Source organism: Erithacus rubecula (genome assembly GCF_903797595.1).
Source record: "Erithacus rubecula genome assembly, chromosome: 18".
Taxonomy (NCBI): Eukaryota; Metazoa; Chordata; class Aves; order Passeriformes; family Muscicapidae; genus Erithacus; species Erithacus rubecula.
The window spans coordinates 5545277-5570460 of record NC_136670.1 but is presented as its reverse complement, the minus strand read 5'-3'; the positions used below and the strand labels follow the sequence as shown (position 1 = coordinate 5570460).

The 25184-nt window shown below is 52.9% G+C and overlaps 2 protein-coding genes across 2 annotated transcripts in view; one reads left to right on the top strand and one right to left on the bottom strand.

Moving 5' to 3' along the window:
• Window positions 1–229: 229 nt before the first annotated feature.
• LPIN3 (lipin 3) lies at window positions 230–12185 on the bottom strand. Its single transcript, XM_079321821.1, is given in 22 exon segments — window positions 230–777; window positions 779–830; window positions 939–1042; window positions 1131–1242; window positions 1521–1673; window positions 2590–2676; window positions 2841–2989; window positions 3230–3359; window positions 3553–3657; window positions 3806–3867; window positions 4485–4577; window positions 4667–4736; window positions 4916–5009; window positions 5092–5255; window positions 5377–5476; window positions 6061–6490; window positions 6651–6771; window positions 7196–7300; window positions 7515–7735; window positions 8497–8592; window positions 8933–9133; window positions 12105–12185. Coding segments are annotated over 21 exon segments (2721 nt in total). The 5' UTR covers window positions 9125–9133; window positions 12105–12185; the 3' UTR covers window positions 230–696.
• A 5321-nt stretch (window positions 12186–17506) lies between these two features.
• The window catches only part of ZHX3 (zinc fingers and homeoboxes 3), a 46107-nt gene continuing 38429 nt past the window's right edge, over window positions 17507–25184 (top strand). Inside the window, 1 exon segment of the mRNA XM_079321808.1 lies at window positions 17507–17660. The gene's annotated coding sequence lies outside the window, so the exon portion shown is untranslated.

Sequence of the window (25184 nt, the reverse complement as noted above, 5' to 3'; positions counted from 1 at the left end):
GTACATACAGAATAAGCCTGGATTTGTTTCCTGTTTTTAATTAATTTCGCCACCTTAGCTAAACATAGTAATTTTTAAAAATAGGAAAAAAGGCATTTTCTAGAAGCTGGTTCCATCACCCCCAGGACCCACTGGGTAGGATGCTTAAGCAGAATAAGCCCAACCACATCTTAGAAAGGACTCGGCTCCCACTTTTAATGCACAGGGCTACAGCAGACAAGAGGCAGTCTGGATTAAGGCACTATTTATTATTGCTTTTAGCTCAGAACACTCAAAATCCCAGCATCTTCCCTCGACCTTTACAAGTTGGTGTGCAGTTTCAGCTACCAAACTGCCAGTAGCTGGACTGTCTGGAACACTGGTTGTACCAGAGGTAATAGCAGCTAAATAATAAATACAACAGTGAACAACCACCACCACCTTTAAAAAAGAGCCAGACTTTAGAGGAACTACAAACACAGGAAGAGACCCAGCTTTCAGGAATTTCAGGAATACACAAATTCCAGTTGAGTTTAGCAACTGGAGTTTTTATAGAGTCAGAGCTCTCTCTTACCCCCTTTGGTTCCCTGCTAAGGGGTGTCATGACCTCTATGACAAGTGCAAAATTCCCAAGCAGCAAACAGGGAGGATGAGGTGCACCTGGAGCATTTAGTCCTGGCAAAGAACACTCTGGGTCAGGTCTCCACAGGGATGGGGTTAGGGCAAGCCACCCAAGTCAGAATCAGGTAGTGGAGGTCTCCAGTAGGCAAAGGGGCTGTACCAGAGCAGTGCTCCCCCTGTGTCCCACAGGAGGGAAGAAGACCTCCACCAGCTCCGACAGCTGCTCGTACCTGTGGGGTAAGTAAGAAGTTACACTGGGGTCACTGGGTGTTTGTTTGATGCTCCTCTGCATCAAAGCCAGCATCCCAAAGACCCTGAGGAGTAACCACTTTACTTACGTTGACTTTTGGTTCTTTGTGAACTCCTGGATCAGCTCTCCCTTGGGGTTCACTGTGAATATGTGGCTCTCTGGCAGCCCCACTTGCTTGTAAGCGTAGACATCCTGCCCAAGGAAGGCCAGCACAGCATGAGAGCTGCAGGAAGGCACTGCCACCCCCCTGAGCCCTCCCTGCACACCTGCACCCACTCACATTGGGCTTGTTCCCAAAGCCAGCGTAGAAGGGACACTTCGTAGCAAACAGTTTTCGGATGTCTGACAAGCAGGTGATCTTGAACACCTCTGGCTTCTTCTGAATCACCTCCCTGCAGCACAAGAGACACAGTGGCACCAGCTGGCCAGGGCTGTAGGCACCAAACCTGTCTGGGGTTCAGGGAAGTGATTTGAAAAGGAAGATGTTTTGTGCATGAGAAGCTTCACTGTGGAGCTCCAGCAAGGTCAGGCAGCTCTCCTGCTACTTGCCACAAAAGGCACTGTGCACCAAGGAGGGCAGAGCAGTTTAAGGCAGGGACATCCCTCAGGGTCAAGCTGGGGAAGGGGATGCTGTCCCCAGGGATACAGGGAGTGCAAGGAAAGACAGTACCTGTGGAAGGCAGATATGAGACTACTGGGGGAAAGCAGCATGGGGCCCATGGGGAGGCCAAAGCCTTGCTCATTGACCCATTTGAGGTAGCCTTTGGTGATGTGGGCCATGCCAATAGCCCTGGCCGAGCAGTAGAGGAACTTGTAGCCATTCCTAGAGAGAACACAGGGAGGCCCCCTGAGCTGTGGCCTGGGCAAGGTATTCTCCTGCTCAAAGGAGAAAGAGGAAGCCAAGTACCTGTCCTATGACCAAACCCTATTCCAGTAAGCAAGGTGTTCCACATGAATCCCTTATGTGGAAACCCAAACTAAGCCCAACCCCCACACTGGGAGTCCCTTCACCACCCTCCATGCTCATCCCAGCAGCCACCCACCCACTCACCCAGCTGCACAGCACCCATTGCTGCTCAGCACCCTCACACAGCACTTTCATCCCACAGCACTGCCTGCCAGCTGTGGAGGGCTGCAGCCAGCCCTTGAAATGCCCGGGCAGGGACAGCTCGGCAGGGGACAGCTCGGCACAGGTGGTACCGGGTGGCCAGAGGCAGCCGAGGTGCCGGTGGAGTCCCTGCAATCCTCGGAGTGCATCTCTCCCATGTTCCAACCCGGGACAGTACAAGCCATCCACGGGCCCACAGTGCCTCTTAGTGGCCACAGGGGCAAGGGACCGAGCAGAGGCTCCGCAGGGATCACTGCTGGCGTCACCCTCGCAGGTGAGTCCCCTGGGCTGTGGGAAGGGATTGCTGGGTGCCCAGAGAGGTCCCAGCCCGCAGTGTTGGGGACCCCTGTGCCACCACTCTCAGGTGTGACCTTAGGTAGTTTTGTCTCCTCCACTGCTCGGCAAAGCCTCCACTGACAAGCACTCCTTCCAGGGAAGTTAATGCCAGCATCTGCTCCCAGGGGAGCCTCTGCTTTCACCCCTCAAGATGATGCAGGCAGCACAGCCAGCATCAGCCACCACTGACAGCAGATAGTGCAGCTGTCTGGGCCTGCAGCAGCGAGTAAGAAGCCCTGACTCTGACTCCATCAGCTTCCCACTTCCCCTTGGCCCCAGCTGATCCAATACCTACAGGTGAATTTTGTGGAAGAGTTTAACAATCCCACTGTGAGTCCAATCTTTACCCAGCTGTGGCAAGATCTGTCCAAGAGTATCTGATCTAAAAGGAAAGGAGGCTGGGTTAGTGTCATCCAACGTGGTGAGCATCCATCCCCACCCCAATGGAGTTTGTGCTCCCTTCTGCCTGCTTATGCAAGCCTTTGAAGGAAACTTTCCCTTAACAGGGGAAAACAAGGATTTTGGTGTGGGAGAAAGGCCTTTTACTTGGTGATGGTGCCATCAATGTCCGAGATCACCACTTTCTCGTTCCAGTTCCACAGGTAGATAGTGGCCTCACAGCGACACGTGCCCTGGTACTGGGTTGTCACACTGAATGCCACCTCATTTGGGCCATCCTGCAGATTCAACCTTCCCTGGGACAGAGGGGCAGCAAAAGTGTTACACCAGCACCAATTCACACCACTTCAAGGCTTGCCAGAGGCCAGACTGCCACCCAGCCAGGCCAGAGATCCCAAGACTCTACAGGGGGGCCAACAGGAAAAAATATTTGGATGTCCTATGAAAACATGAGGTGAGGAGTAGAGAAATCCTTGTTTAAGGGTTGTCTCACCCCTACACACTTGGACAGTGAAGATGGAGGAACAAATACATACAATTTGCTCAGAGGAGAGCCGCAGGGATTTCTTGTAGGTTGGCATAAGTTTCTGAGCTGGGGCTTTCACTGTCAACACGTCCCCAGGTTGCAGGAATTGACTCTCACTGGATGACTCATTTTCCTCCTGCCTACACAAAGAAGAGAAGGGGTCAGCCAGAGTCTTAACAAAGATTTTTACCCTCTTTTATTAGGTAAACTTGGGAATAACTCATGATGTAGGAGAAAAGACGAGGAGCATCCAGATTCTTGAAGGTGACCTTGGAGGGAGACACTCACCTCTGCTGAGCAGGGTCAGGCTGCAGCATTCCCACATTGGCTTACCCCATCTTGTAGGTTGACAGATGTTTCTGAGAAGGGCCCATCATTGCCAACATGTCCCCAGGGTGCTGAGACTCATTGTCACTGGAAGACTCCTTTTCCTCCTGCCTGCACAAAAAAGGGAAGGGGTCAGCTAAAGTCTTAAAAAAGCTTTCTACACTTCTTTATTAGGCAAACTTAGGAATAATTAGTCACATAGGAGAAGAGCCCAGGAGCATCCAGGCTCCTGAAGATGACCTGGGAGGGAGGCACTCACCTCTGCCAAACTCCTCTTCGCCACAGTGCTCCCATGCTGGCTTTCCCTGGCCTTGGCTGCTGCTGCAGGCAGAGAGGGGTGTGCTGGTTTGGGTTAATCTTCTTCACAGTGAAGGTATGGGGCTGTGTTCTGGGTTTGGGCTCAACACAGTGTTGATAACAGAGAGGTTTCTGTTATTGCTGAGCAGTGCTTGCACAGAGCAAGCTAAGAGCAAGAGTAGGGGCTGCTTTGCTTTGCTTTGCTTGTGCTAAGAGCAAGAGTAGGGGCTGCTTTGCTTTTCTTCCAGTTGGGACAGCAATACCAAAAGAGGTACCACTGCAGTCCCTGCCTTCACAGGAACACTGCTGGTGGAAGAGGAAGCACAGCTTGGTGCTGTGGTGGGGCAGGGAGAACAGCAAGCACAGGTGGTGCTCAGGGACCTGGCATGACAGGCACATAGCAGGAGGTCTCACCACTACAAGGCCCACATTACTGCATTACCAGATGTTGCTCTGCTGCTCAGGCATTAACAGACCAAAATGGTCGGGTAGCAACCTTAAGAAGTCACCTTGTCAGGTCCTGGATGTCCTCAAAGTCAACCTCAGGCCATCCCCAGGAACCCACTCCCATCCCTGCCAGTCAGCAGAATGATGCCTGTCCCCTGGAGACATGGTTGTCATATCCACTGCTGCAAACATACCCGCTCTGTCAGGAATTCTCTCCTCCTGCAGGAGAACCAAAACCTTCTGTCTTTCTTGGGCATCTTCTCCTTCACCAATTCATCAACGATGCTCTGTGAACACAGCAGAACATGGGATGAGGTCAGTCCTCAACCCAGGCCCTGCTGAGAATCATAGCCAGTAAATGTGTTATAACACTGACCTCAGGAATAAACTTCTGGAAAGCCTGCAGGGCCAGGATTATGGGACCAGCCACAGCCCAGTTGTAATACCTGGAAATAAAAAGAGGGATGTGCACATCACCATCCTGCAGCATAACCAGGTCCCACAACTGCTTTGGTAAAATCATGCTCTGGGATGGAGTCACATTCCTTCAGGAGGGTTTCCACAGGAACAAAGGGACCATGCTGTCCATTATGGGATGAAGCTGCAGGAAGAGCAGGCCACTCACTTCTTGTTGATCATTATCACCAGGTTTGGGTCATTGATGAGCCTTGGATTCTCAGCAAACTGCTGGTAGGAAACCATGTGTTCCATGAACTTCTCTGGTGGGACAGAGGCTGTGTCATGCAATTGGGGGATAGAAAGGATTTCAGGGCTGCAGGTTCCCCCTCCCCTCCTGCCTACCATGAGAGATCTGCCTGTTGCCCCTGAGGCCCCCACACAGTGACAGGGCAACTGTGGGCATCGAGTCATAGCCCACGGGGCTGTTGGCAGGCAAGGTGGATGGCAGCTGCATACACAGAGGGTTCCTGGGGTCTGTCACAGGCCTCAAACTCTGCTCTGTGTCACTGCCAGCAAGGGAAGAAATGGTGGTGACATCAGAGAATAGCTTGAAACATACCTCCATACCTTTGTGCCAGGAGAATTGCTCAAAAATGTCTGAATTTGGTCAGCTGGGGCAACTCATACCTCTTGGGGAAATAGACAGCCACTGGCTTCTTGTCCAGCTCAGAGAAATCTTCCACATAAATGGCACTGGGACCCAAGTGAAGACTTCTTTTGATGGATCCTCAATGCATAGACAGAAGAGAGAGAACTTAGCTGAATCACCTCTCCAATCACCCCAGCAACTATTGAGAAAGCCAACAGCATTTTCCTCAATCATATCCATGTACCGTACAAATTCCTAAAAACTGCTACAAGTCAACAGCAACAGAAGTGCCTCAAGACACCTACATTAGCATGATCCTCAAATACACTTTGAAGGGGGCACATAAATGCTTCTGTATAATTTTCCCTGACTTGGTAAGCTCAGGATGAAGACACAAATCAGGCCAGGTGCTGTCAGACACTTGAAATTAAGATATGGCTGAGACAGCTTCTAAGTATGCAAAAGCAGAGACATTGAAGGATGGACTTCAGGGAACCTAAGGCAAGAAAGCCTTTCTTCAAGCTGGGTGGTCACTGAAAGGTGGCCACCTAAGGGATATCTCTTCAAAGTAAAGGAGGTTGTAGCACACAGAGAAGGCAAAGCAAACACATCACACCTGGAAATCATGGAGTTACACTGAAGGGACAACCCAGATGCTCATCTGAGTCAGACACATCTTCAAGCTCAAAAGCCACTTCAAGCAGCACCAGTCACCCTCTCACCTTGCCTCTTCTGCCTCTCCAGCTGGGATGTGGGGCCTTCTGAGCCTCCCTGCCTTGGAGCAGTGGCTCCCTCAAAGGGCTCCACATCTGGCTGAACCTCTGGCACAACTGTCACATCTTCCACCTGTTTCTCTTGTGGGACTGAGGAGGCCCCCAAAAATCTCCTTGCCCTGACAGCATGGAGAATGTCCTTCAGCCTGGAGATGTTGTTTTCAGCCTGGGGTGCAAGTGTTGGCTCAGTTACAGGCACAGGCAAAGAAGGGGGTGTGTCCTGAGGACCTGCTGGGCTTGAGTTCCCTTCTGGATGTTCAGAAGTAGCAACAAGAGGGGTTTTATCATCCTCTGGGACCAGTGTCACAGAGCTGGTGGTCACTGCAGCATCAGTGCTCTTTGTGGACTTGTCTGGTTTAGCTCGTACCAATTTATTCACCTCAAAGAAAGCAGAAGAACAGGCTTGGGGATGGGAAGTTGTCCAAAGCATCACACAGAAGAGAACAATTTTTCTAAGGCTGCCTTGTCACAGCCTCCTCTGCTTTCTGCAGGTCTTTTGGACACCTATTCCCAGCAAAAGAGCAAGAGCAGGGACTCACCTGAGGAAGCATTCCCCAGGTCCACTTCATGAGGGATTCAACCCCTAGAGAAAAACCTTCCTGTCGTTTGATCTCCAGTTCAGAATCACTTTTGAGAGAAGACTGATGGCTCAGCATGAAGCTGCAGGAAGAGAAGATGATGTGGGGTCTCAGCTACACTATAGCCCCACGCTCTCCTATCAGGACAAGGACATTTAGGGCCAAGAACCCTGTAACGCTGGTTTCTCATGAAGTCACTTGTACCCTAAAATATTGTCACTACCAAAGGACCAAGATCTATGGAACCTGAAGCCCAAGGAAGCAAAGTGCTATGCTGGCACTTGCCCAGAGCAGCTCATCAATAGACAGACCTGTGCATACAGGCTTCTCACACCTGTGACCATGGCCACAAGTGTCCTTTGTGGTCTCTGAGCTTTCCTCCAGCCACATCATATCAGGCTAGGAAAACTCTCCTCTTCTGACACCTACAAGTCACTTTTCTATACTTCCTTTCCTGCTATGAGGCTCACCAGAGCTGAGCAGGACACCTTGGCACTGCCCATTACCTGTCTGCTTTGAGCAGTTCTCCATCGGAGTATGGGCGTATCTCTTGGGGCTGCAACGACCCAATTTCTTCAAGGGAATCAGCAAAAGATGAACATGTTGCACCACTGCAAAGGAGGAAAGAGAGGGAACTCGTGCTACTCTCAAGCAGTATCCTCCTCTCCAGAAAGCTGGTAATCCCCATTCCCCTGGCTTTCTGCTCCAGAAGAGACTGGGCTCCAGCTTGCAAACACTTCCCCCTGTTTCAGTGCTGCTGGGCACCACCAAATCAACCCACAGGTTTGACCTACTGCACCACCCTGTCCAGACCAAGCAGCTCACCTTGGGGCTGGCAGCTTGTGTGGCTCCTTTATGGTCACCTCACTTTTGGTCTCATCACAGCTGTCAGAATCAGAGTCCAACACCTCATTGTTCCTGAGCCTTCTCTTGCGCCGCCTCCTCCTGTGCGGGATCCCTCCGGCACTGGTGGAGGGTTGAACAGCATCGCCTGGGCTCTGCTGCTTGCAGATGGGGGACGTGCGGAGGAAAACGGGGATGCTGCCCTGGAATAGGGATAGGGAAGAGCCCATCAGCTCCCTCCAGCACACTCCTTTTCAGCCTGGCAGCTCCTTGCTTTCCATGGAGCATACTATGGAACAGCCCAACAAACACCATTGAGCCCGCAGCTCAGACGTGGCTTTGTGGCCTGGCCTAAAAGGAAAGGATTTGTACCTACAACATGTGAATAAAAGAACATTAGGGAGATCCAGCCACAAGTTAAAGACATCTTTAACACAGGCAAGGAGAGACAGGCAGGAGATGGCACCACAAGACCAGAATTACCAAGGCTGCAAATGGAATTTGACTCCAGAGCCCTTTCCTACTTCCAAACCCAGCCCAAGCCAGTGGTGACCACAAGCATGCCTGAGAGAAGAGCTGCCAGGGTTCCTGGAAGCCACAACTAGTCTCATCCCATTTCTCACTGGAGCAGGGAGCCTACCATAGCATCTATCTCATTGTCATCCCTGTCACAAGATCCCCCAAGAGGCCAAGCCCCAAGATATCCACCTTGCCAGCAGCCATGCCCATTGATGGAGACCAGTCTGGGATGCAGATATTTGGTCTAATACTCCCTCAGAGTACTCTACCATGTGGGTCGCAAGGTCCTTTGAGCAGGAACCTTTCCAGACACAGAAAATGTGAGATGGAACAGTGGAGTCACTCTGGGGAAGAGCAGCATTCCAAACCTGGTTATTCCACCTCAACCCTGCACTTCCAGATAGTCACACAGAGACACAAACAGCAGCATCTCCTCATAACCAACCTCATGTTCCTCTGACTCCTCGACAAAGAAGGCCTCTCCATTGTCTCCCAGCTTCATGTGCAGATCCACAGGCTCTCCATTGATTTCAATGTCAACCTAGCGAAGGGCAGAAGCAGCCTGTCCATCTGACCCCCCTCATCCACTGGAGCACAGCACTTCCAGATGGAAGGGATGGGTTGAAGTTGCTCACAGGCCTGACAGCCACACAGCCTTTGAGGCAAGGGACCTCTCCCAATTTTCCTGGAGAACACATTCCTCCCTGGAAAGGGATGGGCTCCATTTGGGGGCATCCCCTCAGAAATTTGACAAGCATCCCTTTCAGTGGGCTCCCATTCCCCTCAAAAAAAAAAGTCTTTCCATAACCTGTGGGTTATAGAAGATGCTGGGTGTGGAGACACTGGAAAGGAAGCATAGCCCTGGAGCAGGCACCACTTACCACCTTCTCCTTGGAGTGCAGCACTCCCAGCTTCCCAAAGCGCACGTGGAACGGGGAGCACTTGAAGGAATTGTCGGGCTGCCTCACCACGACCACATCAATGCAGCCTGACAGGGTGGCAGGGTTCAGATCCTGGTACAGCCCCTTCACTCTGAAGAGGACGCTCTCAGCCAGCTGCCCCATGAAGTTCATGGTTTGAGACTGCAAGTGAGAGACAGGGATAGACCAGGTAGGGTAAAAGAACTCCAGCAACTAAAGGCAACTAAAGGCAAAGGAGTTTACTTTAGGACAGTCATATCATGGCTGCAACACAGCCCCTTCAGGGGACAGGTAAGCCTCTAGAGAAACTGAGGCAAATACCTGAAGGCCTTGACCAAGATCAGCAATGATCTCTGTGAGCACCAGAAAACAGGACAGAAGCCAGAGCATGAGTTATTGCATTCAGCTTGGAGGAGAGATGTCCTTGCCATTGGGATACACCATCACATTTGCTCCTTGAGAGGGCAAATACAAACTCACAGCCACACTGCATAGTCAAGCTGTCAACATCCCATTCAAACAAGAATTGGGCTGGCAAGACACCTCCTGTTCTGCAGTGTCCTTAGAAATTCCCAAACAACTCACAGCAGAGAGGTGGGAAGTCTGAGCTGCTCCATACACCAACTTTGAATAAAGTCCAAACCTAACATTTCCCCCTCAGAGAGAAAGGCATTGCAGAATTGGCCAGCCATGGCTCCTGTACAAGCCAGAACTCTTGTGCTGGGTGATGGTGTGGTGTCCCAGGGACTCTCAGCACAGCCCCCAGTGCACACTCAACCCAAAGGGTGGCTGGGGAGAGTTGGTTCCTTACCCAAAGGGACGATGACAAGCATGTGCCACACGACAAGCCCTCTACCCCAGCAGGAACTCGGCCTCTCTGATCCATTTTGCATCATCCCAGCCCTGTCCCATTCCCAGACATCCCTCCTGGAAGACAGTCCAAGCGGGCAGACATGGTTCCTGCTCCATGCCCCGTCCCCACCTCTCCCTGGCAGCCAGCAGTAGGCCCAAATCCCAGATCCTCACTAGCAGGGATGTGCTAGCCAGCTCCCGAAGCTTCGGCGGCTCCATCAGCTCTGCAGTGAGCGGGGCCCAGATCACGGGGCCTCTCACCAACCTGCTGAGCCCAGCTTTCCCAGGCACTGCTCCCGGGGCGGGCAGCCCTCCAGCTGCCTTCCCTGCTGTGCTGCAGGGCCTGGCAGCAAACAGGAGACAGCTGCTCTCTGCACACGGGGGCAGTTTTGGAGAGGAGGAATGATCAGACTGACCCTGATGCTCCCTGGGCAGCACTGATGAGCTTCTAGTTGAGATATACACTGAGAGAGACCTGAAAAGTGCATAGGGAATGTCCTGGGAAGAGAAAACCCATAGGATTTGAGGTGGGGGCTTGGAAATTATCCCCAGATATGATGCATGGAGTACCACCTTCATGGTGAATGCAGGATGCAAGAGCTCAACGTAACACTGCAAAACAAGTGCCAGGGCCACGTCCCCTCTGCAGGGCACTGTCCCCCCTTGCCTCAAACATCTCATTGCTGGGCACTGCATGGCTGTGGTACAGTTTTCAGCTCACTGAATTCAATGCCCTGCGGGCCTCACCTGGGATGGCTGGAGGAAGGCAGGGAATGGAGAGAAAGAGGCTTCACCCTGCAGGCCTCAGCCCCACCATGGATGGAGCAGGCCCGTTAGGGAGGTGAAGGGGTGGTTATAGCCTGGAGAGAGATGAATAGGCAGACAGGATAAGAGAAATGGCCTCCAAGTCACATTCAATAAATAAACCCTCTGGAGGAATGGGGCATCTCCAGCCCTCAGCCCTCAAACCAGCCAGGATCACAGCCAGCACCACGCAGCTCCTGTGGAGGATGAAGGGGACAGCTCACATCAACCTCCAGCCCCAAAGAACTGCCCAAAATAAATCAGGTGCTTTGCTGAGACTGCTCTGCTTTGCTCCTGAGCCACCCTGCCTACACCCACACCCACACCCACACCCGCAACCACACCCGCACCCACACCCACACCCTGCCCACACCCACACCCACACCCGCAACCACACCCGCACCCACACCCACACCCGCACCCTCACCCACACCCACACCCGCACCCACACCCTGCCCACACCCACACCCTGCCCACACCCACACCCGCACCCACACCCACACCCACACACACACCCACACCCACACCCGCACCCACACCCACACCCGCACCCGCACCCACACCCGCACCCGCACCCACACCCACACCCTGCCCACACCCACACCCTGCCCACACCCACACCCTGCCCACACCCACACCCACACCCTCACCCACACCCGCACCCGCACCCACACCCTGCCCACACCCACACCCACACCCACACCCGCAACCACACCCACACCCGCACCCACACCCGCACCCACACCCACACCCACACCCACACCTGCACCCACACCCGCACCCACACCCACACCCACACCCGCAACCACACCCACACCCGCACCCACACCCGCACCCACACCCACACCCGCACCCGCACCCACACCCACACCCACACCCGCACCCACACCCGCACCCACACCCGCACCCACACCCGCACCCACACCCGCACCCTGCCCACACCCACACCCACACCCACACCCACACCCGCACCCACACCCACACCCACACCCGCACCCACACCCGCACCCGCACCCACACCCGCACCCACACCCACACCCACACCCACACCCTGCCCACACCCGCACCCAGACCCAGACCCAGACCCAGACCCACACCCACACCCACACCCGCACCCACACCCACACCCACACCCGCACCCGCACCCACACCCGCACCCACACCCGCACCCACACCCACACCCACACCCACACCCACACCCGCACCCGCACCCACACCCTGCCCATACCCGCACCCACACCCACACCCGCACCCACACCCACACCCACACCCGCACCCACACCCACACCCACAACCGCACCCACACCCGCACCCACACCCACACCCACAACCGCACCCGCACCCACACCCGCACCCACACCCGCACCCACACCCTGCCCATACCCGCACCCACACCCACACCCGCACCCACACCCACACCCACACCCACACCCGCGCTCCCATCCATCGCATACTGCAAATCAACCTTCCCCATTACCCGGGCAGTTGCTGGGCCTCGGCGCCTCCTCCTTCTGGGCAAAGCTGAAGCCCAGGGGCTGCTCTGTGGCAGCACTGACCCTCAGCTGCCCCTCTCCCTGCTGCTTCCTTCCCTCCTCTCCCCAGCGGAGGGGCGAGGGCAGGGTGGTCTCCAGGCCCAGCACCCTGCCTGCAGGCCCAGGGCTGGCACCGGCCCCGTCCGACCCCTGTGCTCTGCAGCCCCGCCACGGCTGCCCTGTGCCCTGTGCCCTTTTTTGTGGTCCCCAAAAAGTGTATTGACTCCCACCATACCATTCTCTAACTCCAGGGCAGGGATGTGGCTGGTGTGGGTTCTGTCCTGCATTTACCTGACTTCTGTGCTGGGGATTCCCCAGCAACCTCTCTGGGCTGCTGGTTTTTGCAGTGGTGGGGATTAAGTGGTGGCACTTTAGGGATGGAGGCTCTCCAACACATCACTCATGGAGCTGGCATTGTGCTGTGAGGGCAGGGAAATGCCAAAGCTGCTTAGGATATCTTTAGGCCCTGACAAGAAGGATCCAAAGCTTGTTGGTCCCAGCTGATGGGCTGGTCTGCAGAAATGCCACAGCTCATTCCCAGGCAAGCCCTGTTAGCACCCGTGCCTCACTTTCCTCAGCGATGCTGATGGCAACTGCAGGCACAGGGACCCCCCTGAGCCTGTCCAGTGCCAAGCATGGCCTGGGCACAAGATCCCATTCCCAACACAGAAACTTTCCTGAAGACTGTGACAAATCTGCTAAGGAATGAAGATTATTTTCCAGGATCTTAGTCTTCTGAGAGCTCTGCCCCTTGGTGAAATTGGACTGAAAGCAGCTATTGTGGGTGGCCTGGCATGGCTGGGTCCCTGAGGAGGGTGGGCTGGCACTGCAGGGTGGGTGGCTGCCACCAAACCCCACAGCCTGTAGCCAGGTCACTGGGCACTTCTGCCCAGCAGAGAAGGAATCTGCTGGAACCTCCATCAAGACACCTTGGGTGTGACACCTCAGGTGATGTCCTTAGACTGGTGCTCGCTGATGCCACTGGAGTGGTCTCACCCAGAACAGGGTCTGGGTCCTGCAAGCCCTGAGGGTGTTACATAAGCCCCAGGGCTGGAACACAAAAGCAAGGACAGATCTGGGCTGCAGATGCCTGGTAACTGGTAAAAAATGCTGCAGAGGACATTCAACAAAGGACATTTGGGCACAGAACACCATTTCTTCCTCAGCCGGCTGAGTGCATCCTGAGTGCAGATGAACATGGAGAAGGAACAAAATGCCAGCAGGAGCAGCTCAGCCTTGCTGTGGCTCCAAGCCCCCAACCTCTGCACACAGGGATGAGCTCGTGGCACTTGGGCACCCTACAGAAGTACAGACCCCATCACTTACCTCCAAGGCTCCTTGCCCAGCTGGTTTTCCCCACCAATCCATCCCCCTGGTTCCTGACACACCAAGCTTTCCTTGTGCCCCCGTGCCCCTGCAGCAGATCCTCAGCTGTGCCATGGCTGTGCTGAGTGATGACTGTTCCTCTCTGCATCCTTCCCAGCAATCCAGATTTCTATTTCCCTCTTCTTTCCTTCTTACTCCTCCAAAAAGCTTAGAGCACTTTTAATTGCTGTGTTAATTTCTTGCAAAGCTGTAAAATCATTCTTGGTCCCTGCCAGCTGCTTTTCATACTCCCTCTTACTCCCCTTTCCTCTTTCTTGAAAGGTGAGCCTTGAAGATCCATCCCTCCCTGTACTTGTGACCCTGAACCCCCACCCCAGTTTCTCTGCACATCTTGTGCATCCTCCCCCAGGAGCTGCTCCAGCAGGGAGAGGTTTCTTCCCCCTTTTGAGAACTCCACAACCCACAGATGTTTGCAATGAGCCTTTGCAAAACGAGACAGATTTTTTTATTAGTCAACTGAGATGCAATATTTTCAGCTCCTTGCATTCCAAAAAGCTCATAGACACATCCAGCTTGGCAGGTTTTGTCTTGCATCTCAGCACTCCCCATCCTTCCCAGATGGCACCTGTCACCCCTAACAGGACACTCCTGCCTTGTGGGTTCCCCATACCTCCACTGACTGTCATGATGAAAGCCCTACATCCTGGGATCTGGGCTTCTCTAGAAAAACTCCATCCATCCATCCATCCATCCATCCATCCATCCATCCATCCATCCATCCATCCATCCATCCATCCATCCAGCAGCTGGGAGCACACACAAACTTCCCAGGAGCCTCCTATATTTTCCTCTCTCTCAAAAAGCAAGTTATGTCTTCAGTCACAGGATGGGAGAGTGGTCAAGCTGTGTCAAGCTTCTTCTTTCCCCCATGACAGGTGCTGCACCCCAGCCAGGCCACAGCCAATTCTGCAGCTGCCTCCAAGGTGAGAGTTCATGAGGGATTTGCCTCCTCCCTTGACCAATACATTATTTCTCTGGGATTTTCCCAGCTGTTCAATTTAATATTTGAGCTGCCTGGGATGCATGTCCTTGGATCCTGCCTTGCTCCATGCCTCTTCACAGACCTGAAATGTCTGCAGACAATCCAGCAGTGAGGCAGACTCAAGGACCTGGCCAACCTGCCTTCATGCTGGCTGAGACCTGGCACAGCTCAGCTCCCCAGAGATGCTGCAGAGGACAGGAGGGGAACAAAATTGACTAAAAAGGGTTCTTACTTCACTTTTCAGACAAGCAAAGCTGGGACTGGGACAAGAGAAATCCCTCCAGCTGTAGCTGTATCTGGGGACACTGGTACTTTTTGATGGCTGGAAGCATACACTACAAACCCCTGCAGCATCTGAATTCTCTTTTCAACTCAGAGCCAGGAAGCTGTGTTCTCCTTTCCCACATTGTAAGGATGCTCCAGAACCTCACTGTTCTATCCTCTGATGATCATTAGCCTGGCTCCTTTCTCCCTGGGTCTGTTCTGTCTTTACCTTCACCAGTGTCCCCTTTACATGGGGGTTTCCTGAGATGCTGGCAAAATCCAGGCAGCAGCCAGGCAGGCTGAGGTGTGGCTGTAAGGATGTAAGGATGCCTTTTCCTGAATGCTGTGCACTGAGCAGGATGCTGCAGACACCACATGTGTGGTGAGGGATGGCCAGAGCTGTCGGGCTGGTGGCAGCAGTCAATCAACCCATCAGGTCCGAGGTTCTTGTGCTGGGCAGTTCCCTGGAGCAGCTGCTTGCTGCTGGCAGAGCTGTCATCCCTGACTGGCATTCCTCTGCTGGACCCTCCAGGGAATCCCTGGCAGACTCTAGGATGTGAAAGGCCTTTCTCATTATCATGGCCCCTTCTCCCAGCACGGAGAATCAGCGTTTTAAGAGCTGAGGGGGAGCTTTGGGAAGGTTGGCAGAGCTTCCTGACCCTCAGCTGACTGAGCTGGGGCTCCCATTTCCTTTCCTGCATCAACAGAGAGCTCCAGAGGATTGCGAAAGGAGTGATTCAGCAAAACAGGATGAAAGGAGAGGCAGAAACATCAAGTCAGCACAGCTGGATGGGGTCAAATTCCCACCCCGTGAAATCCATGGGGAGTGAGGCTCAGGTGTTCTACTCCCTCAGGCATAGGGACAACTCCTGAAAGGCCAGCAGTTCTGCATACCAGCCCTGGGGTCAGGAATACAACAGGAAAAACAGTGTTGTTGGTTTTGCTTTTTCTTTCCCATTCCCAGAAAGATCAAGTCAGACTGTCCTGGTATGAGATGGAATGGGTGGGAAAGCCATTTTGCCTGAAGAGGAGGAAATGCCATCCTCAGTCCCCAATCACAAGCATTGAAAAAGCTGAATTACAGCCACAGGACTGGTTGAAACCATCCGTTCTAGTTTAAAAACTTGCTCTGCTGATTTGGCTCCTAGTTTCTGACCTGTTGGAAGTTCACTTTTTTTCTGTAAACACAAAGGGTTCAAGCTTACTTTAAAAAAAACCCAGAAAGCTGCAATTCCCACACATTCCCAAGAGTCAGGGCTTGCAGAGAAATCTAGCAATACCCTCAAACCAGGAGAGCTGAGACCCCTGAGCAAAACATGGTCCTAGAAAATGAAGTCTCTGAACTGAGTGCTCTCAGTTTTTGTGTCCCAGCTCCTGACAATCCAGCCAGGACATGCACTCTAAAGCCAGTATTTTTAGATAAGTGAAATATTTACATCAATGTGAGCAGAGTCTGACCATCAGCTCTGAATCCTGGAAAAGTGGCATAGTGCGCACATTTAGGCAGCTGGAAATCTTTTATCTTTTGTCCAAAGCTGGTGTCTGACAAGACAAGACAAGATCTTTTCAAGACACACTTTATTTAAACGAAATAGTTGGTGCTCTGTTTGATTCCTGACCTGCTCACAGCAGGCTGGGATTGACACTGCCAAAGGTTTGGGGTGCAGCAGTTTGGGCACCAGTCGGGGAGACAGCTCTGGGGTGCAGCCCCCAAGCACAGCTCACCCCGTGGCTGGACCCCTGAGCCCCCTGCCCGCAGCAGCGCCCTCCTCACCGGGTGGGACAGTCCCAGCTGCCCGGGGACAGCGGCTGGGAAAGGGAAGGGGCTGGGGGCTTCTAGCCCACAACCATAGGTGCCAGTCCACCGCGCAGTGCCCCGAGCCGCCCGCGGTTCTTGGCAAAGCCGATGCAGATCATGGGCCCACCGGACTCATCGCCCTCCTCCGGTTCCACCGGAGCCCGGCGCCGCCGGCCGGTTCGGCCCGTGCGGGGAGCGGCAGAGGCGGCGGGGACAGCGGGGCCCGTGCCAGCCCCGGCGGTGGCCGCACGCTCCTCATCACCCTCCCGTGCTCGGTGCTGCTCCCCGGGACGCGAACCCCACGGCGCTCGGGGGGCTGCTACAGCGCTGGGGGCAAAGCCCCGGGGCAGGCGCCCGCCGCACCCCCCAGTGCTCGGTCCCGATCCCTGTCCAGATCCCAGATCCCAGTCTCGGTGACCAACCCTGATCCCGGTGCACATCCCGGATCCCAATCCCAGTGCCGGTCCCAGTCTCAGTCACAGATCCCAATCCCAGATCCCAGTCCCGGTCCCAATAGCAGTCCCAGTCGCAGATCCCAGTCCCGGTCCTAGATGACAGTACCAGCCCCAGATCCCAGTCCCGGTCTCAAATCCCAGATCTCAAATCCCAGATCGCAGATCGCAGATCGCGGTCGCGGTCCCGGTCCCTGTCCCGGTCCCAGTTCCAGTCCCAGTCCCACTCCCGGTGCCAGTCCCAGTCTCAGTCCCAGTCCCAGTCCCAGATTCCAGTCCCAAGTCCCCACATCAAAGATCAAAGTCAAAGTCCCAGTCCCGGTCCCGGTCCCGGTCCTAGATCTCATATCCCGGTCCCGGGACTGCCCCGACCCACCCGGTGTCCCCGCGCGCACGCGCGCTCCGGCCGGCCGCGGTGACGTCATGGCCCCCCCTCCGCGCTGGAGCCCGGCTGATGCCGGTGTGTGTCGCGCCCGCCCGCCCCGCGCTCCCCCCGCCCATGCCTGGGCTCGGCGGCGCCCGCCCGCCCCGCTGCGCCGCCCGCCCCGCGCTCGGGGCCGGGGCCTCCGCCGGACCGCACCGCGCCGAGCCCCGCCGAGCCGCCACCGACCTGCCGCGGGTGAGTGCCCAGCGCCCGGCGCGGCGGGGAGGGTCCCGCGCTTCGCTGCCGCCCGCAGCCGCAGCCCCCGGTAGCGCGGAGCCGCGGCAGGTGCGGGGCAGCGCCCGGGGCGCTCGCACGGCCCCTGTGGCCGTGCTGGGCACCCGCCCGAGCGGCGGGACACCGCGGAGCCCCCCGCCCCGCCGCCCCGGTGTGCCCAGCCCTGCCCTGCCTTGCCCAACCCTGCCCTGCGCTCGCCAGCGATTTCCATGGACATAAATCCAGTTAAAAACCGGGTCCCGCCGCTCTGCGAGCTTCTCCTGAGCACCCGGCTGCGGGCGGCGGCTCGGGACCCCTCTCGCCCGGGGTGCTCTGGGTTGTTTTTCTTTTAGTCTGGGTTTTTAGAGGGAGAAAAGTGCTTTTTTCTATCCCTCGCTGTTTGCTCGCTCCACGGGCAGCGGGGCAGCACGCCCCACTCGTGTCGCAGCGGGGGGCTTGGAGGGTCGGTCACAGCGGGGATTTTTGGAGCTCTGGGTGTTGCGGCAGTGCCAGGTTTAAAGTGCCGGTGCTTGGGACAAACCGGGGTGTGAGCAGACGGCATCTTCCCGTTCTTACAGGTAGGAAAACTGAGCGGCTGCTGAGTGAGGAGCCCGAGGCCGCACAGGAAACCTGCGGCGGAGCCGGGACTAAACCCCAGATTTCCCGCTGGGTGCTTTTCGTGCCTGGCTGGGATAGTGGTTTAGCCTCACGCTGCCGGGATAAAGTCCTGCCGGGGCTGTGCCAGCTCCCGGCCACAGCTCCTGCGGTGCAGCCGGGCCAGGTGCCAGCAGACCGAGGCCTCTCCGCTGCGAGAGGGGGATTTGGAGAGCAGGGATGTCCCTGTGGATGCGATGCGTGTCCGAGGTGCGGGCTGGGTGTGCCGCTCGGTGTCACATTGGCTTGGCAAGCTGGCCTGTGTGAGAAGTGGCCCCGTCCTGCTGCTCGGGGCACACTGTGTGCACCCTCCAATCTCAGGCAATGTGGGTTTGCAAAGAGTTCTCTGCTATTCTGCTTTTGATGGGAAACTTTTGGGGGAGAGGTAGATAAGACTTGTCAGGCCATGTGATATACCTTGAAAAGCTCATATACAAGCCTTTCTTGATCTGATTTTTCCCATATCTGCCCAGTAAAGGCATGAACTCTGCCCAGCCATGGACTTTCACTCTGCCCAGTGCTGTCGAGTGGTTCCAGTTGAACAGGGAGGGTTTCCCTGCTCTTCTCCCTGACCACCTACTCTGGCTGCAGTCTCCAAACAAGGATCCCAGTGTCCTGAGGAACACTTCTCCATGGATAGGAAGCCAGAAGTGTACTTCATTATCTAGAACAGCTTATTCCAAACTAATCTATCTTTAAGAGATGAGGAGGAAGGGAAACACACCCAGATCCTCAGATGCATTTTATTTACCATAGAGGAAAACAGTAATTTAGTGATAATTTCTATTAACTAGGTTGGGTCTGTGACCTTGATGTATTTTACAACATAGCTGAGAAGAGGGAGCAGACTGTTGCAGTCTGTTTATTGTTTCCTCTTAGTGCATCCCAGTAACTCACAGCACACAGATGCCCACACAGTTCTGGAGTCCTGACCCACCTTTGGAGGAGGGAAAGAGGAGGCTGTTGGATCTGATTTGCTTCAGATACAGCCTAATCTGTAGCTGGTGTTAATTATATTATAGATGGGTTGGAGTTTAGCATAGGTTTTTCTGACAGGGCTCAGCCTCCGCAATTCTTGCTACTGTAGAAAAGCTGTAGTAACTTGAAGCCCTGAAGTCGCTCGTGGGAGCACATCCCTATCAATAAATTCCTTGTTGTAAAGCCAAGTGAAACCAGCCCCATGGGGCTGCTGGCTTTCATGGGGAGGTGCAGGGGTGGATGCAGGTGGTGCTGGCAGCCTGGAGCAGGTGAGCCAGGCTGGTGGTGAGAGCTGTCTGGGTTGTCAGTGTAGGGAGATTTAAACAGCACCATGGCTCCAGTTCTCCTGTATATAAACATGTCTCCTTGCTCTGCAGGCTTTTCCTTCTGTTTAGACCTCCTGTTCCTCCTCTCCGAAAATGCTGTCCCCTTGTGTATACCAGCTTTTCCCTCTGCTTTGGTTACTATGGTGTTACTATGTAAAAACAGCTCCTCCTGTAGCTCCTGGAATTATCCAACTTGGGTTTGCAGTCCAGCCCTGGGACACAGACCTGTGTCCATCCCTTGTGCAGCCTTTCCCTGCCTGTGTGATGGGACAGGTCTGAGGCAGTGTTGTCTGCAGGTCACGGCTGTTCCTTGGTCCTACAGGACCTCCCCCAGGTTTCTGGGCACCGGGATCCCACTGCTTTGTGTGAGATCACACTGGGGCATCTCTTGCTATTCCTGAATGTGGGACAGTGTCTGGGCTGTGAAGAGCTCTGCAAGACCTGCTCACATTCATCCCTTCCAGGGACTGGGCTGACAGCAGACAGGGCATCAGCTCCCCCTAAAAACTGTTGGGAATGGAGACAGACGACTGGGAGCCTGTAGAAATCTGTGCAAACAGCAGGCAGAAGGTAGGAGCAATCTCACCCCATCCTGCTCAGCCCCCCAGATTGTGCAAGTTAACCCCATGGGCTGGCTTGTTGCTGCCCACTTTGCTGCAATGGGTCCCTTGCTTCCCATCACCTGATATTATTATTCCTTTCTGTCTTTTCCACCTGATTTGCATGTAAAATGCACTAGGGAGTCTCATCCCATGGAGAGGTCCTGGTTTGCTCACAGCTAATGTAAATTATTGTTGCCCTCATTCTTGCAGGGGGCTGGGGTCACCCTGGAATAGAAGGATTTTGTTGGGAGAGCAGGAACCCAGAGCCAGGTCCAGGTTCCCCCCACCCTGCTCATCCTAAGGGTGATTTGCCCCATGCAGACACAGAATCATGCAGGGTGATTTCTCTTTGCATTACCTATATCCTTTTTATATCTATTTTTATTTATCTCTTTGCATTAACTATATAGGAGATCTGGAGGATTTTGTTAGTAACTTAAACACCTGCTCCAGGTGGAATGAGTCTAGTCCTGCTACAGAGGCTATTTTGGAGAAGATTCTGCTTGCTGGTGCCTGTGGTCTTTGTGCTGAAGGTCAGCAGCCTCTCTCCTTCTGGCAGCTGTGATGGCCCTTCTGCTTTGTTAAGAAGAAGCAGGGTGATGCTTCTAATTACAAAGGAAAAAGTCTTGTACTTCTCCCCTCCTTTGTTTGTTTGCTTTCTCTCTCTCTCTTCTTTTTTCTTTCTTTTCCTCTTGACAAATGCTCTAAATAACAATGCTTAAAATGCAGATGGAGCGAGCAGGCCTGTTTGGGGTGGACTGTGGTGGAGCTCAGGAGCTGGTGATGACACATGGCACAAGAGCAGAGCCTGGGGCTGGGTTGTCACCAGAGCAGTCACAGCCATGGCAGCCGTGGCTCAGCTCCACGTGCAGGACACTCTCATGGCCTTCAAAGGCTTTGTGGTTTCTCTTTCCTCTCCCCATTCAGAAGGACACTGCCAGGGTGCCCTCTCCTTGTTCTACAAGCACAGTAAGGGGACATTTAACTAGACCCCCTTTCATCTGTGTGTTCTTCGCTCCTTATTCCTGCTTTTTTTAAATTAGAAATAGAAAAATTGGAGACTGAGCTTTCTAAATTGTGTGTCCAATTGCAGTCATGGCATCTGTAAGGTTCCTTCTACTGCAGGCAAGTGCTGCCCTTGCTTCCAGCCAGGTCCCTCATGTGTTTTACCACTTGCTTGGGGAAAAAAAATGAAATAAAATAACATGGTGTAGAGGTTGCAAAAGTTTCCATTATAGCTCCACCCAAACACTCCTGCCCAGTAATACTCAGAAAATTCAGTCTGGGTGATGGGGCTTCCCTGCCTGCTTTGCTGCTGGGCTGCTTGGGGGGAAGAGGAACAGCTTTTGGTTTTGTTTGTTTGTTTTTTCTTTTAATACAGTGATGCTTGAGAGTCAATGTCAGGAATAGGGTGGAGAGTGAGCTCTGGCTCCTCAATAATGGCACAGATTTAAAGTGTGAGCACTCAAAAATTCACAGAGCAACAGGCAGATGGATCAGTAGAGAGGGGCTTCAGGGGGGGCAAGGTGGCTCTTTGCTGTTTGTGTCAATGTTTAACTCTTCTCCTGAAGAAGTGTCTTGGTGTTGTTTTCAGGCTGTTTTTGTCCTACAGTGTGAAGGCATCAGTTTGCTCCTCTGGGAAGGAAGAAGGGAGTTAGCTGCTCCTGGAACATGGCTTGGTGTGCAGGATGCTTGCAAATGCTCTGCTCTCATGCCTCAGTAAATAAAGAGGTTTTCATGGGACTTAAAAAAAAAAACTTCTCGTTTTGAAATAGGTCAAGCAAATATTTATTTTTCTAAGGTGTCATGCCAATGTTGCACAAATACTTGAATGGGTAGTCATTTTATTTTTCACTGTTTTGTTTCTTCCTAAACACACTCAGTTCATTTTTTCCAGTGGTGTAGGGACACACATTAATAATTGCATGCAATCAGTCCTGTCCCTCTCTCCATCTGGAAGTCTGTGCATCTTCTGTGGGCTTGTGCTCTACAATTGCAGTGCTGTAAATTGGAAGGTCTGACACTTTTTTCTTTACATCCAGGTGCTTCTCAGCTGTGGGGTTATTTTTTGCTCTCCAAAAGAGTTTCAGGTCAGTGGTGGGCCAGCTGCTCAATGAAATTTAAAAACAAAACTCCCAGAATACAGCAAAGCTCAACAAAATTGCCATACTGGTGTATTGTTTTCTTGTCTAAAGCCTCAGCTGTGGTATTGCTGGTGTCCTTTTGGAAAGTAAATCCAATGCTTGGCTTATCCCACAGATGGAAAGTACAGTTACTGCCAAAAGTTTGTGCCTTGCTGTTTGGTGGAGCTCCTGTCTTCCCCAAATAATCAGGGATCAGTTGGTATCTGTCTTTGAAGAGGGATTGAAACTTCTGGTCTGCTCTTAAAATGGTAGAAATAGAGAGTTTAGTTAAAAGGACCAAAATTAGGCTTGAAGTGTTGGATACTTGGTCTTACAGCTCTTCATCTCCAGATGTCCTCAGTGTAGGAGTAGCAAGGGGCTGTGTTGGAGTACTTGGAATATACTTTGTGAGAGGATATTTGAGATTTTTGACGTGTAGCATATTTAATGAACTGAAGTCTTGGGTCTCTGTGTGAAGGATCCAAATGTACTCCTGTCTCTTTGTGCTTGTACAGGGCAGGCTGCAGTGCCTGGAGACCTTCCTGGTGGCTCCAGGTCCTGCCTTGGGGCACTGAAGACAAGGGTCATTGCAGCTTGCAATGGCAGAGAGCACTGGGGTTTCTCTCACAGCCTGCAGGCTCTGGTCAGCCTTGCAGGGGTGGTCACCTCTCAGCCAGCACCCTGAGCAGGTGGCTTTGGGGACCCTGAAGGGCTGGATGTGATGCCATTTTTCACAGCCCTGCTAAGACACATGTTAGTTTACCCCTTGCATTAAAGGTGAATTGGCTCTTCCATTTTTTGCTGGGTGTGGGGTGTCCCTTAGAGACAGATGACACCTGTGCTGGGGCTGTGTGAGCCTGCTGTGTGTTGTGTTGAGCTTTGATTTGTTAAACAGGATGTAAAAGCAGGCTCCCCTTCTGAAATGTATCCTGCTTTCCTTCCTTTGCTAGGAATCATTTCCACGTCAGAAAACATTGAAGAGAATGGGAGTGTCTCTGTTTTATAGAGGCAGAGCTGACTTCAACCCAAAAATCCAACCACAAACCCCCCTCAGCTGTGCTGGCACAGGGGAGACAGGCTGTAGTCTGGGCTGTGAGCAAGCAAATGATGTGAATATTTCATTTAGACCACGAGCCACCTGTTGGGCTTTGCTCCCCCAGCCCTGCATGCACTGGGAAGAGCAGCAGATGTTCCAAATGGCAGCCAGCTCTCCCTGCTCCAGTGTCTGGCATCTCCACGTTGCTCTACAGGCACGAGAGGCAGAGTCTGAGGATAATGTACCACCTGCTGCAGGGCTGCAGGTCCTTTGCTTTTACTTGTTTTCCCTCTGGTGTTCTCTCTGCCTCGGTGTGGTGCTGTCCTGCTCTCCCAGCTTGTGCTGAGCTGTGGGTGCTCTGCCATGTGCCAGCAGAATTTCTGGAGGTTGGAAATTTGGCCCTGGGAACACAGTAATGCTTATTAGAGGACTAGAAATGAAGGTGTTGTGGGGGAGGTATTATTTGAGCTGGTGTACTGGGGGTTAATTTTACAAAACCTCTCTCCTGTGAACAGTCACTGTGTGTCCACCTGCTCCTAACACTTTTCCAAGCTCCTTTTGCTACTCTGTTCTCTCCTGATTTTCCTGGCATCTTTCTCTTTCCTTGTCAGTTCTTTAGATGTGTTTTTTCAATTTTATTTTCTGCTGTGGGGTCACCTGTGTGTTTCCCTTTAGTGTTGTTTTTCTCATTACCTTCAGGGTAGGTCTCAGAGCAGCTTGTGGGTGCTGAGCAGTTTGTGGCAAGCAGGGGATTGGGGTGTTTAAAGGAATTTTAAAACCTTCATTCTCCTGCTTTGATCTTCTCTGGCACCTGGGATAGGTTTTGATTGTTTGTGGGGTTTTTTTTTGGTTTTGTTTGATTTTTTGATTGTAGTTTTCAAGGGGATGGTTGGAACAGAGAGGGTGGGGCTGAGAGCAGCCCTTGCTTTGAGGGGTAACCACAAATAAACAGCACTACAAGGCAAACACTGCATCCCCTGTGTGCTCAAAGCCCTGCTGTTGACAATATTGCTGTGTCTGTCCAGGTGAAATGAGATGGTAAATAGTATTTGAGATGCAGTAGTGAAATTAGGGATCTCTCTGCTGAGTATCTCTGGAAAAGGTTTTCCATAAGGAAGGTCTAAATGCTGGGAAATGCTGCCTTGTGCATCTGCTCTGCTGGGGCTCAGTTTGTCAGGGCATTGTGGCCATGAGGCTGGGAACAAAATGGGGAAAAAACCAAAAAAACATGTTGAATGTAAAATGTCAGTGATTTCTTTCTCTTTTTATTTTTTTTTTTTTTTTTTTTTCTTCTAATTTAATCAATTCCCTACTGTGTTGTAAATTCCAAATGTGAATGGGAAATAATCTCACCAGTACAATAATTAGCATGTAACCAGCAGATGAAGAAAACCCAGACTGCTGAGCTGATTGGTGAATGCTGACTGTTTTCCGAATTAATTTCAATAATCACATCTCCCATTAAAAAGAAGATGGGGTGGGGAGGAAGTCTTAAATTTTCGTCAAGCTCAATGTAGCGAAAAATGGTATGTGCAGTGTAGCTGTTCTGCATGTGATTAGAAAAAAGAGCTGAGGGAGGCTCTTGGAACTGAATTAGCAAGAAAGTATTGCTAATTTTGCAACCAGCTAGCTCAATTTCACCTGCTTTTTGGGAAGAGAAATAGAATTGTAAGTCAAAAATCCATAATTTTATGTAGGTGTTTAACAGTAAATAGTCTACCAGAAGAGGAAAACATTCTCTTGCATCCATGCTTTGCTGCAAGATGCAAAAACAAATCCACTGAAGA